The following is an 18,613-nucleotide window of genomic DNA, read 5'->3' as shown; positions in this document are numbered from 1 at the left end:
AGTAAATTGTGGTTGTCTCTAGACAGCTATTTATAGTAGTGATTGATATCTTACAAATAGTGAATTATAAGTAATAACAGTTGTACATGTTAACAAAAATAGTGACATTAGAAGTACTTTATCAGTATATTGCTACCATGAAAAACTACTTTGCTTTTGTAAAATAAAGGTGTATTTAATTTTTTTTTTAATCTTTTGAAGCAATTTCTGATGTAATGCCTATTTTTTGAAGACTTTTCAGCAAGTTTTCTGCATGTACTTACAACACAGAATTCCTCTTAAACTTTGAGTTTGTGAACTACTCACTGTCTATACTGTTCGTTACCTGCAGTAGGAATTTTGCATGCTCACAATGTTACAGAATTAAATAAGTTTGCATATGAATCACATGAATATCATCATGGTTTATTTGGTGTGGTTTTATGTTGTTTAAAGCTGTTACTGGCAAGGTAAGAATTATTTTTTCCAAATAGGTTGTTCTGTACAAAATGTAGTAGAATAGTTCATCAGTGTTCTGAGGCATGGCAAAGTAGTTTTGTCAGAAGGTATATTGCCTTTCATCAGAAAAATGTCAGTCCTCTTTTGATTCTTAACTCCTTAGTTTAAGTGGACTGTTGGAGAACTGTGGCATGGGGAGGGGGAAAAAAGAGAAAACAAAAAAGATGTATTTAGTTTGGGAAATAGACAAGCTATTAGATTCTTCAGTCAATACTAATCTTACCATATTGCAAAGAAGATATATTCCTGGAAATACTTACATTTTAAATGTCAATTTCATTAGGTTTTCTTTAACTGAAGTTTACATGAACTAATATCAGCACATTTCTTCATTTTAGCTGTGTGTGTTATTCCTATTTGCCGGAATATTAATAAAAAGCTTTCTCCAACAGGGGCATTGGCAGGATTAATTGATATTGCTGCTGACTGGATGACTGACTTAAAGGAAGGCATTTGCCTAAGTGCTTTGTGGTTTAACCATGAACAGTGTTGTTGGGGTTCAAATGAGACCACATTTGAAGAGAGAGATAAATGCCCACAGTGGAAAACATGGGCAGAACTAATAATTGGGCAAGCAGAAGTAAGTATATACTTGTTCTTTGATGGTCTTGCTCAGCATTTCAACTGAATGTGGAAAGCAAATAGTAGTCTTAAGGTTAGGGTACTAAACATGGATTTGTGTTGTACTGTCTGCTCCAGTTTTCAGCATTTGAATTAATTAATAGGTTATAATGTAATAAATATGCATTTCATGCACGGTAAGGGGGCTTGGAGTGTTGCAGGTATAAGGAAGTTAGGAGTATAGAACTGTTAATAACGTGAAAATTTATGTTCTTGATCATAACTGCATATAAAAAAAGCAAAAATGAAATTTGTGTTGTTCTCCAATAGCTAAGAGTAGATTTGGTTTGTTTTTCTATGACAAATTTTTTAAAATAAAGATTTGCGCAGTATTCAGTAGATTTAAGCAGCTAATAGCTATTAAAATACTACCTATGCTATGTTTATTTTTTGTTTTTAAGATGAAATGTTAGAACACTTTCTACCTCGCATAACCCAGTCTTTGCTGATGTGCAGGTGTCATGACTTCATGTTTTTCAGACAAAGCTCTCTTTTTTTTTTTTTTTTTCTTTTTTTCTTTTTTTTTTTTTCCCTTGGTAATAATTACTGTCCCTCAAAACTTGTGCATAACTGTGCTTGCAGCAACAGTACTTCTGGGTTATTTTAAGTAGTGATTTCGCTTCTACATCAAGTTTATATTCTGACATTTTTCTTGGGTTTTGTTTTTGTTTTTAGGGTCCAGGTTCATATATAATGAACTACATAATGTACATTTTCTGGGCTTTGAGCTTTGCCTTCTTAGCAGTTTCTCTGGTGAAGGTATTTGCTCCTTATGCCTGTGGCTCGGGGATACCTGAGGTGAGGTCTAACTAATAGATACATTATATATGTTTCATGTTAATGTGAAAAATCCTGCTGCCTTACCAGGTCGAGGGAAGGCAAGAGGGAACGCCCTGTGATTTTGGTGAAATACATTAATATAAGTATTCAAATTGAAATTATGTAATTGTGCAAATTCTTGCTGTGAAAAATGCCCCAAAATGCGGAGCATCTCCTGAGTTTGTAAATTTTGCTGTGTGTTTCTGGCTGGACTGTTTTTTAAGGAAGCACTTAGCTTAAAAGAGTGTAGACTTCCAAAGAGTGATTTCCAAACCTCCCCCGAATCCCCACCCTCCCTACAGTGGTAAGAGAGCAGTGGTTCATTGACAGAATACAGGTCCTTTGGCTTTAATTGCCTTAACTAGCACAAACCATGAAACACAAAGTAAAATGTGTAGTATCATCAAAACCTTGTTTTTACAATGGCTGTCTGCTACAATACACAGAATAGGAGAGAGAAAAACACAAAGTCAAAGTCTGGTCAGTCTCACTTCTGCAGTCATTCTGTAAATATTTCTTCATGTATGTGTATTGTAGAAGTTGAAGGACAAACCCTGCCTCTGAATAAGCCTAGAGTAGTTCTGTGCCATTATTCCAGGAAAGATTTCATCCTAAATTGGTTTCCAAATTTAGCTAACCTTTACTTTCTAGACACAGCTGGCCAGTGTTTTGTGTACATCCTATTTATAGTCATGTTGCGCTTTCCCATGATAGCTACATTATTGCCTATATATAGACTTATGTTCCAGACTAATAACATAACAGTGTTAGGCAAAGTAATACCTTAGGCAAGTGGCACATCTTTTCTAGTGGAAAAAGGCTGATCTTTTCCATCTTTATGTCAAAGAATCTACTGTTAAATTTTTTGTAGAGATGGTAAAACGTAAGTAGAAAACTGGAAAGGTTAAAATTGGTGTCAGTGTGGTACTGCTGCAGTAGATTACCTTGAGTATAGTATTTGCAGGTTTATTTTTCTTTGGAGTTTTCTGACTTTCTCTTGATAATTTACATCATAAACCAATAAATGCACTCTTAGAAAATACCGCAGATTAATTTTCCACTAAATGTCATTGATGATGTTATTGTATGTTACTGTCCAGTGTTTCAGAGTAAGTTGCAAATGGAAAGCTTTTGGCAACGAAATGGACTCAGTGTGGCATTCTGAACACAGTACATATTTCAAAATATGATAAAGGTAGCAATTTGAAAAGGCTGATTTTGAAGTTATGCAGCTAAAATGATAAAACAAATTATTTTCTGAAGAAAGCAGAATATACTAACAGATAATATTTTTTATTTCTTCCAGATAAAAACTATTTTGAGTGGCTTCATCATCAGAGGCTACTTGGGGAAGTGGACTTTGATGATAAAAACAATTACTTTAGTTTTGGCTGTCGCATCAGGTTTGAGTTTAGGAAAAGAAGGTCCTTTGGTACATGTTGCCTGCTGCTGTGGGAATATTTTTTCCTACCTCTTTCCAAAGTACAGCACAAATGAAGCTAAAAAAAGAGAGGTAAGTTCTTGTAAAAGCATTTCTACAATGTATTGAATATCCATGCATTTACACTGATTCGTTTTAAAGATGATGTTTGTTCTGTCAGACAGTGTTTAGGCTTGGGTTATCAGTAGTTATTTATTGTGTGAAGAACAATGTATTATCCTGAGCATTCCCCAGGGCAGATTGTTTCCATGTCAGAGTAAATTTGCATTTCTCCCACCTCTGAGACCATTTGACTTTACTTAAATTCTTTCTGTTCTTGGACTACCTTTTGGTAATTGATGAGTGTCTTCAGTTGTGAGAATAGCAGAACAAAAGTGTTCCTGGAAAAAGTTGGTGACAACAGTGTTTCTGCTCTGTTTGTTTGTTGTTGTTAGTGCGAGTGTGGTAGGTTAGCTTTGGTGCCTACCAGGCTGCGCTCTCAGCCCTCCTCCTCAGCCAGACAGCAGGAGAAAATAAGACAAAAAGTTCATAGGTCAAAGTAACGATAGCGAGATCACTCACCAATTATCATGACAGGCAAAACAGACTAGACTTGAGGAAGATTACTTTATTGCCACTTAGTAAGAGTAGGATAGTGAGAAATAAAAACAAAACTTAAACCATCTTGCCCCCACTCTCCTTTCTTCCCAGGCTCAGCTTCACTCCTGGCTCTTCTGTCCCAAAGCAGCATAAGGGGATGGGGAACCAGGGGCTGCAGTCAGTTTGCAGCGCTTTCTACTTGCTGCAGTTTCCTTCAGGACAGGTCCACCTGTTCTGGTGTGGGGGCCTCCACAGGCTGCAGGGTAGAAATCTGCTTTGCCGTGGTCCTCTATGGGCTGCAGGGAAACAGCCTGCATCACCCTTGTTGTCTTCAAGGACTGCAGGGCAATCTGCACTGTTGCCTGGAGCACCACCTTGGTGTCTGCAGGGCTGTTTTGCTCACGTTTTCCTCCCTCCTCTCTTACAGCTGCTCTGCAGCATTTTTATCCTTTCTTAAGTATCCTATCACAAAAGCACCACCAGCATCACTGATGGGCTTGGCCTTGGGCAGCAGCAGGTCAATGTTGGAGCTGGCTGGAAATGGCTCTGTTGGACATCAGAGCAGCCTCTGGTGTTGTCTCACAGAAACCACTCCTGTTACCAAAACCTTGTCATGTAAATCAAATAGAGAGACTCATGCTAATGAAAGCAAGTAAGGTCATAGAGAGTAGCAAGTTTTAACATTCTTACTAATCCAATGAAGTATCCATATTGTAAAATAAAAAAGGGTGTCATCCCAGCTGTGCTTCAGTTCTCAGGCTCAACTTCTATACTTTCAGGAGGAGACTGCAGAACATGGGAAGTTTGTGTTCACTTCCTATCTCAAAGCTGTGTATTCTTAAGTCATTTAATTTACCTGTAGTTAAACTGCTCATCTCAGAGTAATGTCATAATTCTTTGAGTTTGTGTATTCTTCCACAGGTGTGCAAGGGCTGCTACCTGACGGTCAGTGTTCTTGCAGGGAATTTGTCCCATATTGTTAAAACTAGCACACACTTTAACCATCCTCATATATTGAACATAATTAATCAATTGTGCTGTAGGACCGGCTGCTGCTTCAGTTCTTAATCTCTCCCTTAATCTTGGTTCACCTCAGACTTTTTTCCAAGTTTTTGCTTGAAGGCTCCTGAGCGCCTGTCTCCAGAACTGATATACAAGCTATGCAGTCTGTCATTGATTTATGTCCCTCGAATAGTGTTTGTGATTGATGGATGACTCTGCCATACACATCTAGAGTAGAATAGAATATTTCAGTTGAAAGGAACGTAGAATGATCATCTAGTCTAAGTCCCTGACCAGTTTGGGGCTGACAAAAAAAAAGTTAAAGCATGTTGTTGAGGGCATTGTCCGAATGCCCCTCAATCACTGACAGGCTTGTGGTATTGACCACCTCTCTAGGAAGCCTTTTCCAGTGTTTGGCTACCCTCTCTGTAAGGAAATGCTTCCTAATGTACAGTGTAAACCTCCCCTGGCACAGCTTTGAACCGTTCCCATGTGTCCTATAACTGGATATCAGGGAGAAGAGCTCAGCAGCTCCCTCTCCATGTCCCCCCTCCTCAGGAAGCTGTAGAGCTTAATGAAGTCAACCCTCAGCCTCCTTTTTGCTAAACTAGACAAGTCCGAAGTCCTCAGCTGCTCCTTATAGGACATGCCCTCCAGCCCTTTCACCGGCTTTGTTGCACTCCTTTGGAGGCATTCAAGGACCATCACATCCTTCTTAAATTGTGGGGCCCAGAACAGCACACAGCACTCGGGGTGAGGCTGCACCATGGGGTTGAATACAGTGGGATAATCTCCTCTTCTGACCGGTTGGTTCTGCTGTGTTTGATGCCCCCCAGGATGTGGTTTGCCCTCTTGGCTGGCAGGGCACACTGCTGGTTCACACTAAGCCTGCTGCCCACCAGCACCCCCAGAGCCCTTTCTGCAGGGTGGCTCTCCAGCCGCTCCTCTCCCAGTTTATACTTGTGTCTGGCATTACTCCAACCTAGGTGCAGAATCCGGCATTTTGACTTGCAAAATTTCATCCTATTAATCATTGTCCAGTGCTCCAATCTATCTAGATCCCTGTGCAAGGCCTCTTGTCCCTCAAGAGAGTCAACAGCACCTCCCAGTTTGGTGGTGTTTGCAAACTTGCTAATGGTGCATTCAACTCCTGCATCCAGATCATTGATAAATGGATTGAACAGAACTGGCTGTACAATTGAACGCTGAGGAACACCGCTGCTGACCGGTTGCCAGCCAGATGTAGCCCCATTCGCTAAAACCCTCTGAGCCATTTAGCCAGTTCTTCACCCAGCGCACCATGAACCTGCTCATGCCGCATTTGGACAACTTGTCCAGAAGAATGCTGTGAGGGACAGTATCAACAGCCTTAGTAAAACCCAGAAATACTACATCCACTGCCTTCCCTTTGTCCATTAGGTGGGCAGCCTTATCAAAGAAGGATATCAAATGAGTTAAACAGGACTTTACTTTTGTGAACCTGTGCTGGCTGTGCCTCATGATTGCATTATTCTTTAAATGCTTTTCAGTAGCACCCAGTATAATCTTTTCCATAACTTCTCCAGTAACTGAGGTTAGGTTAACAGGTCTGTAGTTCCCTGGGTCTTCCCTCACGCCCTTTTTGTAGATTGGAGTAACACTGGCAAGCTTCCAGTCAACAGGGGCCTCCCAAGGCATTCGGTAGATGATTGAGAGAGGTCTTGCATAACATCTGCTAGCTCCTTCAGTGCTCTGGGATGAATGCCATCAGGCTCCATGGACTTGGCAACATTCAGCTGATAAACCTGGTCCCTTAAAATTTCAGTGTCCACAAATGGAGAGTTACTGTTCCTGCACTTGTCCAAGCAGCCTAGGGTCTATCAGTGTTACTGAAGACTGAGGCAAAAAAAAGCATTGGATGCCTCTGCTTTATCTTCATCCCTATTAGTCAGAGGACCATCTCTGATGAGTATTTGTCCAGTATTTTCTTTTGCCATTAATATACTTTAAAAAGCCATTCTTTTTGTCTGACGCAACACTGGCCAGTTTCAGCTCTAATTGAGCTTTAACCTTTTGTGTCTGCTTCCTGCATATATGAACTACAGCCCTCTAATCTTCCTGCGAGGCCTGACCTTGCTTCCAGAGGTCGTACAATTTCTTTTTCCTCTTGAGCTCCATGAGGAGTTCCCTGTTCAGCCAAGCTGGTCTTCTGCGACACTTGCTTGACTTAGGACACAGTGGAATTGCCTGCTCTAGTACAGAGAAAGCTTATTATAATCTCTTGCAAATGAGATAATGGGCAGTTTCATACTGAAGCGTAGACTCCTTTGGGTGCTTCTCTGGGGAGACTTTGAGCAGTGTCCTTGGCTTCATCATGACTAGTACCTGGTTGGCTGCTGTGGCCGCTGACCACATCTTACAAGCACTGTGATACACTTAACTGATGCTTTTCTGTTAGCAAGTGTGTGTCCTTGATAGAAACACAGAAGAAACTGATAACTGTAATGAGATTCTGTTCTCCATGTTTAAAGCTTATCACAGACTGCAAAAAACCCCCCGAACACTAACTCTCACCGTTGTTGTTTTTCAGGTGTTGTCAGCCGCCTCAGCAGCAGGAGTATCTGTAGCCTTTGGTGCCCCGATCGGTGGAGTCCTTTTCAGTCTGGAGGAGGTAGGTCAAGAGATGGCACTGAAGGATCCACATTTCAAAGTCAAGAGTCAAGTTACCAGCAAACCCCTAAAGATATTTTTTGTCTTTGGTTGAATGTCGGCTTTGCTTTATTCTCAGTTATATTTTTCTGGAGAAGGGCTGAGCCAGTTAATGGTTACAGTTTACATATAGATACAGCAGTTTTTCACTCTAGGAGTGTATTCTTTAAAAAATAAATAAAAATCAGGCTCTTTTTTCATTTTAAAAGAGGCTTTAGAAACCTATTTGATGGTTTTGCAAAGCAAGTTTTTAAACATTTCTTTTCTTAGTTTCAGACACTAAATGCAATTGAATGTTAATTATTAAAAAGGCAGCCAAACTCCCTTCTCAAAAAAATATTTTGTAATAATTTAGTTTTCGTTAGTTGTTTTCAAAATACATAAGGATGTTAGATCATTAGCATTTTTAAAGAAAACCAAAAAATCTAAAAATCTGAATTGAAAAAGGAAGCAAAATATTATTTAATGTGTAATTTTGCTATATAGCTAGGGGATTTTGAGGAATTCCTTTGTTGCTAAAAAAACTTCAAAAAAAAGCTTAGAAGAAAACTCTTGAAATTCAAATCGGGCTTGAAATTCAAAAGTGGGGATTAAGTATGAAGTTGCATGTTCTGTTTTGAGGATTTTTTTTAATGTTTTAATCGTACTTCATAACAATAACACATCTGCCAGAAACCTTTTGGCATAGGTTGAATGGAGATGAAAAAGTATTCGCAGGAAATATGAGAGAAGAGCTAGTACATGGTCTGGTTCTTAATGCTAGAAAGAGATACTTAGGAACAGAGAAGCTTTTAAACATAAATTACTATGCAGTATTTCTGAACAGTCTTTAAACAGCAGTAGTTTCAGTACTGCTTTAGTATTAACTTAAAAACTAATATAAGTATGAGTTGTTGTAGAACTTGTTAAAAATGTAGTATGTGCTGGAGCACCAGTGCTCCAAGTGATAGGAATAACACTGATAGTGTAAAAGTACTTTTTTTTTTTTTTTTTAAGCATATACCATGTGAGCAGCAGTACTTTAAGATGTGCAAGAGCCTGCTCTTTCCAGTATTTTTAAATGAATCACTAATAATTTTCATGTATTTCTTTTTGCAGGTCAGTTACTATTTCCCACTGAAAACTTTATGGAGATCGTTTTTTGCTGCTTTAGTGGCTGCATTTGTTTTAAGGTCCATCAATCCTTTTGGTAATAGCCGCCTAGTTCTTTTTTATGTGGAATATCACACTCCTTGGTACCTTTTTGAACTGCTTCCTTTTATTCTTCTGGGAGTATTTGGTGGGCTCTGGGGAGCGTTTTTCATCCGAGCAAACATTGCATGGTGTCGTCGACGCAAATTGACAAAATTTGGGAAGTATCCTGTCCTGGAGGTTATTATTGTTGCAGCAATAACAGCTGTCATTGCATTTCCTAATCCTTATACAAGGCTAAACACCAGTGAGCTTATTAAAGAGCTCTTCACAGACTGTGGGCCGTTAGAATCCTCCTCCCTCTGTGACTACAGAAATGATATGAATGCAAGCAAGATAGTAGACGATATTCCCGACCGTCCAGCAGGCACTGGAGTCTATTCAGCTATATGGCAGTTGTGTTTGGCACTCATATTTAAAATAATCATGACAGTCTTCACCTTTGGTATCAAGGTAAGTGTGAATGTAGTGGTTGTATCATATGTTGTGACAGTTATTGCCTTTCTCATTTTCCATCTCTCAAAGCTAGCAGCTTTGTTTATAGAAATTTTTTCGTGTGTGGTTCTTTTTAAAAAAATCTTTTTACTCTTTGATTGAGAAGCAAGTTTTGTAGAAAACAAGTTTAATTTAATTCAAACTAGCACTTTGTTCAGCTGAATAGAAACAGGCTATATTTAATAGTGAACCATAACTGTATGGCTGGCTGGCTGTAGGGGTCTGATTCAACGATGAGGATGATTGTAAAATTGCTAAGAGCTGAGTTCAAACATAACCACTCAGGTTCCCTAGTGGTGTTACATGGAAGAAGAAAAGGCTGTACCTCTTGAACAACTTGTTTGTTTGGGGGTTTTTAAATCCCCTCTCCTCATCACATAAATGTAATTCCTGTGGACTGTCAAAGGGAGCTGGTGATGATTTCTTGCCTGAAATTTCCAGTATTGAGTGTCATGACTAGAAAGTGGGCTTTGTTAATGTGACTGATGGGAATTTCTCCTCCGTTACAAAGCACCATAGTTTTTGGTTTTCCTGGTCATTTCATAATACTGGTTTGGAGCTCTCTTCAGCTTCTGTCCAAGTGAATGACATGTAACTGTTAGGCCTTCATCATTTTCTGTCTTGTCAGGCTCCCTTCACAGTTTTTTGCAGGTACATCGTTATCAACTGTGTCTTAACACAAACGTATCATAGGATGCTCACTAGGCAGGGTTTGTGTTTAAACTGGCTTTGACTTCTTAGTCTACGTTGCTGTTCCGTGTAACTGCATGCATAAGAAAACACTTCTTTACTTTGAGAGTGGCTGAACAACGGAAGAGGGTGTCCAGAGAAGTTCTGGAGGCTCCATCCTTGGAGATATTTAAAACCTGATTGGATGCAATCCTGGGCAACCTGCTGTAGATGACCCTGCCTGAGCAGAAGTAGACCATCTAGAGTGGTCACTTCCAACCTCAACCATTCTGTCATTCCCTAACTGAGAGAAAAATACTGTGTTTTCTCATGTGTTGGTATTTTCAAAGAGTTGCAGTCTGTTATTTGAAGTTCTTTTCCATTGTTGGTTGATGAGTAAGAGAAATCCATTGTGCATGTTTGAAATGCTAGTCTTCCACAGACAAAATTTCAGATATTCTTCTATAACGTGACCACTCCTATCTGATATATATTTGTATAGTTTTGTATTTACTTGCTGTATTTCATTTATATCTAGAGCTATTTCCTTCTAAGTGTTACAATGTTTTTTTACCACTCGTGGCTTTGTGCATCTGGCTCTTTCTCATGGGCTTGTCACCACATGGTCATACTTTGTGTATTAGAATTCACTAGATTACAGAATGGTAGAGCTTACACTTCATTTGGTTTTGGTTCATTTTCTTAGAACGTCAGCATGTGGAATTTGGTGGAGAAGTTTTTGTGAAGTTGTAAGAATGTATTTATTACTTTGCCAGTGGGCAAGCAGTTATGCTGCTGTTAATGATGGGACTGTGCTACATACATTTCTCTGAAGCTTTAAAGCATATGGATGGTTAGAATATCGGCCTTATTTGGAGAAGGGCACGTCACTGTAATGTTACATTTATTTGCATTTTAAGCTTTATTTCTATGAAAGGAGAAGAAAATACAAAATAATTAAAAAAATATGTATTACTTTGTCATATAAATCGTTGTTTAAGGACCTTCTGGGCTCTCTAGGGCTGTTCCTGGAGCTGTAGCCGTGTGCAAAGACAATCTGCCCCACAGGAACTGTTTTCCTGTGAGGTGATCAAAGTAACTTAGCTGCTGCCTATGGGGTATGGAGATTTCTGCTGCTCTTACTGCCATGAGCAAGCATCATCAGGAAGCTGATATGGCAGTAGCTGGTTTGGTTTGGTTTTTTTCCCCGGGCATTTGTATGTATACTGTACTGCTTTTATCAGGAGAGTCATTACTGTGTCTTAAGTGCAGATGATCAGCAGTTGGGGTGGGATTACAGCTTTGCCTCAGAACCTGACCAGTATGCAGCTGCACTACCAAAGAAATGGAAAGTTGTACCTAAATCCTGATTTCTTGCTTGATTCGAAGATGATACATGTGCCACAGACACGGTAGCACAGTATGTGCTACATGCTTCCTCTGTAGTATAACTTCAGTTAGGCTGGCATGCACTGGAGAAGGAAGCTGAGACAAGGTGGAACCAAACTTCTTTTCTTTGATCCTTTTCAGTGAGTGTTCATCTTTGCTTCGTGACTTGTGATTCAGAGGCTTATGCAAACAAATCTAAAATCACGCTGTAAAATCATAACTGCAGTTAGACTTGTAACCATTATCTGCATGTAATGGAAAGAAGAGCAGGAGCTAGATGTTAACAAAGGACCAGAAATAATTTGGATGTAATTTCCATGTGGAGACTGAATTTCTGTGGCTTACTGCTGTAGCAAACTAGAATTTGAGGCAGCTTCAAAGATTGATTCAATTACTTTTATATCTGAAATGTTATTTTTTTCAGGGTGCTATTGAACTGTTCACCAAGAATTTCACTCAGGAGAAAAATGAGATTTTAACAGTTAGAAAGGGGTTTAGATACATAATTACTTGTGGGATGTAACAGCAGTGGTATAAATGCAGAATTTGGGTATTACACCAGAACGATAGCATTGAATAGATACCTCTATCAACATTGAAATATTAGGTAATTCAGGAAGGGAATAAAGGATTATTAAAGTTTTTCCCCCAAACCTATGCTGCTGGCTTTCAAACATAAAGTTTGCTATGTTTCTTTGTCCTTGGTTTGTCTGTTAGAAATAATTTTTGCAACCATAAATATTGGCAATGTAATAATAATACTGCAAATTAATTCTGAAATACAGTTCTGCACCAGCTGTTTGGATTCCATGGCAAAACCTATAGTTTGGAATTGCACAATACTTAAAATTTGCAGCTGTACAGTAGAAAAAAATTACATGATGTGTCATGTTACACCAGGAGTGCAGTTTTTTTCATGGAAGTTATTTTGACAGCACGGGTTTAGGTGCATTTAGAGAAAAGGTAAAAATTCTGCTACTTAATTGTATCCAGATCTGCACCTCAGTTACAGTAGACAATATTTTTATACTAACTACTGTGAGGAGAAGCAGCAGGCATTTCCTCTTTAATGAGATACGTAGACACTGGTATGTTTTTTGGAAACATTGCTAAGGAGGAGAAAAGATACACAACAGCAGTTTCTCAGGTGAACCCTCATTCCTTATGAAGGTGCCGATAAAAGCAAGACTTGCGATAGTATTTTACTAAGACATGTTGGTATGACAAGGCTGTGTGGCCCTTTGCAGGTTTTAGTTAATAACAGAAAAACTGTTCAAATAACTAAAATTACAGTGGGAGTGGTTTTATACAGTAATACATTGTCTACTTTTACAATGGGAGCTGTCCTGCCTGTTTCTCTCTTAGTGTATTTAGAATTCTGTATACACCCCTTTGTATGGGAAACTGCAATATAGTAAGCAAAACCTCTTTTTAAAAAGTCACCTGTTTAGTTGGCCATCTTAATTTATAGCAGTGTTAGGAAGCAATTTGGGAAGGCAAATCTATGTGCAAAGCTTGTTTAGTAAGTGAATGTTTGCTCAGAGGAACATGAAGTAATAATGGAGGTGGGAAATAGTAAGGAAGACTTCAGTACTAGTAGCACAGCTCAGATTGGACACACATATGGTAAGAATTGTGCTGTTGGCACGAGGGTCTAGTTTGTGGTCCTGTGTTGGTGATAGATTTGCTCTTAAGTACAGTAAAATATAAACAAATGTGCTCTTAAAATGGATTCAAATAACCGGGTTGATCAGCGGTATCAATAGCACTGTGTCAAGTTTTACTAACTTGGCAAAGCCAATTTACATTGTTTTAACCTGACCATTTGAGCATTTGCATCTCTTTTTTTTGGGGGTGTGTGTGGGGAGACGGAGACTTGTGAAGTGATGCATCAAGTATGTTCCCATCAGCATGACATCAGTTCTGGTTTTGTTGCAGGTTCCGTCTGGGTTATTCATACCTAGTATGGCAATTGGAGCAATAGCAGGAAGGATTGTAGGAATTGCAGTGGAGCAGCTGGCTTACTACCATCATGACTGGTTCATTTTCAAGGAGTGGTGTGAAGTTGGAGCTGACTGTATTACACCTGGTCTTTATGCCATGGTTGGTGCTGCTGCGTGTTTAGGTAAATAAAATATAACTATGAAAATAATGTATTTTCATTCTTGTATGTTGCCAAAATAATGACCAGAGAATGAAAGGAGATACTAATGTGCAGTTTTTTAACACCTTTTTGTATGGACTTCTCTCTCTTCAGAACAATACATTCATATCTCAGCGTGAGACTGTCAGGTCTTTGTGATCTTAGGAATAACATGTAAGACAAATTTATGAGAAACAGAAGAATTTAAATAGTGTTTGCTTTTTCTTTTTGTATCAAGAGCTGTCGTTAATACAGCAGTCAACAAATACCAGTTTCTTGAAATGTATGAAGTAGAGGATTTGCAGAGTCAAGTACTGTTGAAATTATTACAAGGAGGTGCTGTGATCAGCTGCCACGTTTATGTAAATTGCAGAAAATATTCTTGAAATGCATAATGCAAAAAAACCTTTCAGAAATGTCTAATGATTTGTGGAGTCCAGCTTGAGGAATTTTTAAAAAGTCTGATTTACACACTCTTGAAGATCAGCTTCATGGAAAGAGGCTTAAATTTGGCACCTAAACTAGGAAAGGTTTTTTTGAAGGTCTTTTCTGGTCACAGTTCATAACTTTGTGGCCTTAGAGATTGAATTTAAAAGCTATTAGTAAAGATTCTGCAAAAAGTAGACCTTTTCCTTAAGGAAAAGTGCATTGGAGCAAAGAAACTAGTGGTACAAATGTCGTTTTTGGAGAGGTTGTTTGTTCTGTTGTTGATTTTTTTTTTTTTAATAGTTCAATTTGAATAACTTTTGAATACATTGAAAGAAAGATCATATTATTTTATTGATAAAGATAGGGCATCAGAAATCTTGGCAGAAAAAAAAACCTTGAATGCTAACAAAAGAGAAATATAATCCCTGCCTTCTCCCATTGTCCAAGAAAGATTTCTTTTCATCAGTTCAGAATTCTATTTAGCTTTTGTGATTCAGCAACAGCATTAAATTCCTAATCCTTTGGACAGCATAGTTATTGAATTGCTACCTGTGACTTCCCTGCATGAGTTCCATTCTTTTTTCAGATTCTTATCTTACTGGATTTCCTTGCCCTTCAGTTTTTTTTAACCTAGGTGTGTAGAAGTATGTAGTTTTACCCTTAGTTTACTTCAAATAGCTGCACATATTTTTCAAATCCCTTTATTCTCTCACTTTCTAGGAATTTCCCTTCAAGCTATCTCTTTTTTTTTTAACCTCTAAAAGTTTTGAGTTCATTTTTTCTGTCTGCTTCTGTTTGTATTCTACAGAATGATGTTTGTTAGATGACTCTTAACAGCAAAGTTACGTTTGTAGTTCTCAATAGGAGGGCAGGAAATCCTAAATTCGTTGTTATCTGATACTAGAATGTTACTGGCGACCATTTTTTTCTTGCAGGTGGTGTGACAAGGATGACTGTGTCCCTGGTAGTTATTGTCTTTGAGCTAACAGGAGGGCTGGAATATATTGTGCCCCTAATGGCTGCTGTCATGACCAGTAAGTGGGTAGGAGATGCCTTTGGTAGGGAAGGCATCTACGAGGCACACATCCGACTGAATGGATATCCTTTCTTGGATGCAAAGGAAGAATTTACTCACACAACACTGGCTGCTGATGTTATGAGACCTCGAAGAAGTGATCCACCTTTAGCAGTTCTGACGCAGGATAATATGACAGTTGAAGACATAGAAAACTTGATCAATGAAACCAGCTATAATGGTTTTCCTGTTATTATGTCAAAAGAATCTCAGAGACTAGTGGGCTTTGCTCTAAGAAGAGATTTAACTATTGCAATAGGTAAGTATCTTCCAGTGTTGCATGATTACATATGCCAATTTATATGATTTTATAGCTTAAAGCAGAGTTTACTCTGTGTGTTTCTAGACTTAGTTCAGGTTCAGATACCTCATACAGGCTGCCCATTCCTTTGTTGTAGTATATGATTATCTTCAATAGCAGGCTCTGAAATGGAGAAAATGTTAATCTCTTTGTCATAAAAACAAAACTTGTCATACTGAAATAGGCCAGAACACCATCTAGTCCAGGATTTTTGTTTGGTTTGAGGCTTTTCCTCATTTTTTTAAAAAGTGTTTTGTGAACACAACACTGTTTACTTCAGTGAAAATTTTGCCTGTGGTCTTCATACTGTGTATACTATGGTATGACACTATGTAGGTTGTATAGGAAATGTCCAAAACTTGGAAATTATTATGGACAGCATACTGGTTTAAGTTTGCATTTACTTAAGAGTAAATGAGAGAATAGCTAAACATTCTTCTAATAATAGACTTTCACAGGTAAGACTCATTTCAGCTGCTGAGATTGAGTAGTGCAAGTTGCTTAGTCTTGGATTTTGGCTGGCTTGAGAGAATCGTTTTGTGTAAAATAGTTTGGGGTAGAGGGAAGGATGCGGTTGTCACCAAGGTGATGAAGATGTGAAAAGGAGGAGGATCCGGTTCACAGAAGGTAAATAAATTCATTATAAACAAGAAGACAGCACTTCCAGACTGATCAGAAATGGGAACTTTGGTTTCAAACCAACAATATTTACAGCTGTTGGAATCATGACAGGGGAGCTGTCAATTGAGATTGTTTTGCCCTGACAGTTTCTTCAGCAGTCGTCTGTGAGCTTCCTACGTGTTATATTTTATGTCTTTCCACCTCTTCATAGTAAATAGAAGTTAGTTATTGGAGTGAGAACGTTGGTAGCCGAAGAATGGCCAAAGCTGTGTGGTAGACAGCTTTTGTGATTTCTGTACCAACACTTCTTAGGGATAAAGCAGTGACTATAGAAACACATTGAAATAGCATGTATCAGAATATCGACATGTAGAGAATAACATCAGTATGGTAGTGTTGATTGATCTGTCTGTTTGCACTAACTTGTCTTCCTCCAAGAATGTAAATTCTTCCTCTGCTGTTTTCTCCCCTCCTCTCTTATTCTTAAAGAAAGTGCTAGAAAGAAGCAGGAAGGGATTGTTGGCAGTTCCAGGGTCTGTTTTGCCCAGCATACCCCATCACTTCCAGCAGAAAGCCCTCGACCTTTGAAACTTAGAAGCATACTTGATATGAGCCCTTTCACCGTGACAGACCACACACCAATGGAAATAGTGGTGGATATTTTCCGGAAGCTGGGTCTGAGGCAGTGCCTTGTAACACACAACGGGTGAGTAAAGTGGCAGCAGTGCTGTTCATTTTGTTAGGTACGGTAAATTGCATTTCCAGGATCAGAGTATTTGAACCGGGATATATTCCAGGATCACGGTATTTGAACCCATAGGTTTGGTGCTGCAACTGAGGACCCTAACTTCTGTTAAGAAGGCATCGTGCTATGGCACCTCTCTTAAATTCTTACTCCTCCCTTGTATTCCAAGTAAGCAGGCAGGTGAATTCAGTCATTTAAAGATGTTTGGTTAATAATTAGCATTCACTCAGCAAGTTTTGTGTGTTTAACTTACATGTGGAGGAGACACAACTTGTCTCATAAAAATCAGTCTTGCATGGTGCACAGTCTAAGTATTTCCTTGATCTTATAGATGTTTTGGCAATGTGCAATGTGTCAGCTATTGAATGTCTACAAATATCTGGGTTCATAAAAAGTAAGGGAGAAAACGATCCAGTCAGTATCTCCTCTTCTGGAGTGATGGTGATTACCACCAAACTCTTGTTTTTGGAATACTAACAACTAAATAACTGCTACTGGTTCTGGAACTTGAGTCTGCAACTTTTGTTTCTACACTTCAAAATACTTCAAGAAAGTAATTTTAAGCTTTAGAATGTTTGTAAATGAAACTGTAGGGAGTTGTCATGTCAACCCACTAAATTAATCAGCCTTAGAGATGGAAACAGATGGAAACAGAGATGTTTATATATAATTGCCTCTTACCTAAAACGCTACTCTTTTTTTTTTGTTTTTTGGTTACATGATCTTTTTCTGTGTAGCTGTTGCTTTAACATTCTGCTTTCCTGTATCTCGTGTTAAACACTTGACATATGACATTGCAGCTCCTACCATAGTATCTTGCTTTCTCTTTAGCATGTCTTTTAAGGCACCTGGGGAATGAAACATTGTCTGCTAACGCACGTTATTTAGGATCAATGTCCATAGGACAAAACCCAAGAAACCTGAAATATGGGTGGGACTGACTTTGTTTTGCTGTGGGCAAAAGGACTGCTGCTCTAAGTGTCAAATATTTAAATAACGCATTAGTCCCCAAGTTTATTTTTTCAGATGTATTTTAAAACAAATTTATTTTAAATGTTCTCCTGGGTTTTTTTCTTCAATGCATCCCTGTATTGAATGGCAGATAGATGTTTTCAGGAGCATAAATGACTGTTAAAACCTTTCTCTGATGGGGAAAGGACACCATGATCTGACACTTAGAAGTCAGTGCAGACATGCAGTTATTCTTATTTTGGGGGGGTGAATTTGAACTGATAAAACTTCAGTGAAGAATATTTACTATGATGACTTTTTTTCTTAGTTTCTGTTCTGGTTGAGAGCTCAAACATTAACATTGATGTTAAAATCAACTAAAGATTAATCATGCAAAGCTATGTCAAACTGTACTATAAATTTTTAACTTCTACAATAAGGTAGCAGCAAGTATGGATGGCTTTAATGATTTGATGTTTTCAAACATTCATATTTGTTGTCCTACTTCAGTTTACAAAGCTGTGATATTCCATGAGCACGCTGTCCATTACAACAAGATCAGATAGTAACTACTAGTACTAGTGGTATTTAGGCATGGCATATAGCCATATGAACATCAAGGACTAATGTATATTTTAGCAAATTTCCTGCAGATTGAATATGCTCACATAAAGACACATTATCAGCTTACTGGTTCTGATCCAGATTGGAATAGGAACTGTGCAGGAATTGGTGCTGAGGGGGTGGGTGGGGGAGAGACTGAGCCTCACTCTTCCTAATTTGTACCAGAATATCCATTCCAGGGAGTTGCTCTTGACATATACTGTTATGAATGGGAAATTTGTCTGAATTTGTCTGTCTGTAGGGACACCACATAGCCCTGCTCTGTAGTGCAGCTTCAAACCTCAATTGCTACGACTTAACAGACTTACTACTTTGTTCTATCTGCGGTGGCT

General features: G+C 38.6%; 1 protein-coding gene across 7 annotated transcripts in view; it reads left to right on the top strand.

Moving 5' to 3' along the window:
* CLCN3 (chloride voltage-gated channel 3) overlaps nucleotides 1-18,613 on the top strand; it is a 70,726-nt gene that overhangs the window by 46,770 nt on the left and 5,343 nt on the right. For all 7 annotated transcript variants that reach the window (XM_040589155.1, XM_040589193.1, XM_040589183.1 and 4 more), the window contains 8 exons: nucleotides 891-1,078; nucleotides 1,795-1,917; nucleotides 3,245-3,451; nucleotides 7,530-7,610; nucleotides 8,747-9,292; nucleotides 13,331-13,517; nucleotides 14,900-15,298; nucleotides 16,451-16,667. In XM_040589155.1, the coding sequence (XP_040445089.1) occupies nucleotides 891-1,078; nucleotides 1,795-1,917; nucleotides 3,245-3,451; nucleotides 7,530-7,610; nucleotides 8,747-9,292; nucleotides 13,331-13,517; nucleotides 14,900-15,298; nucleotides 16,451-16,667 (1,948 nt within the window). The remainder of the gene's footprint in view (nucleotides 1-890; nucleotides 1,079-1,794; nucleotides 1,918-3,244; nucleotides 3,452-7,529; nucleotides 7,611-8,746; nucleotides 9,293-13,330; nucleotides 13,518-14,899; nucleotides 15,299-16,450; nucleotides 16,668-18,613) is intronic.

The sequence above is a fragment of the Falco naumanni genome, chromosome 1 (assembly GCF_017639655.2).
Source record: "Falco naumanni isolate bFalNau1 chromosome 1, bFalNau1.pat, whole genome shotgun sequence".
In the NCBI taxonomy this organism is placed as follows: Eukaryota; Metazoa; Chordata; class Aves; order Falconiformes; family Falconidae; genus Falco; species Falco naumanni.
The sequence above is the reverse complement of the archived record's forward strand: the minus strand, read 5'-3'. Positions and strand labels throughout refer to the sequence as shown.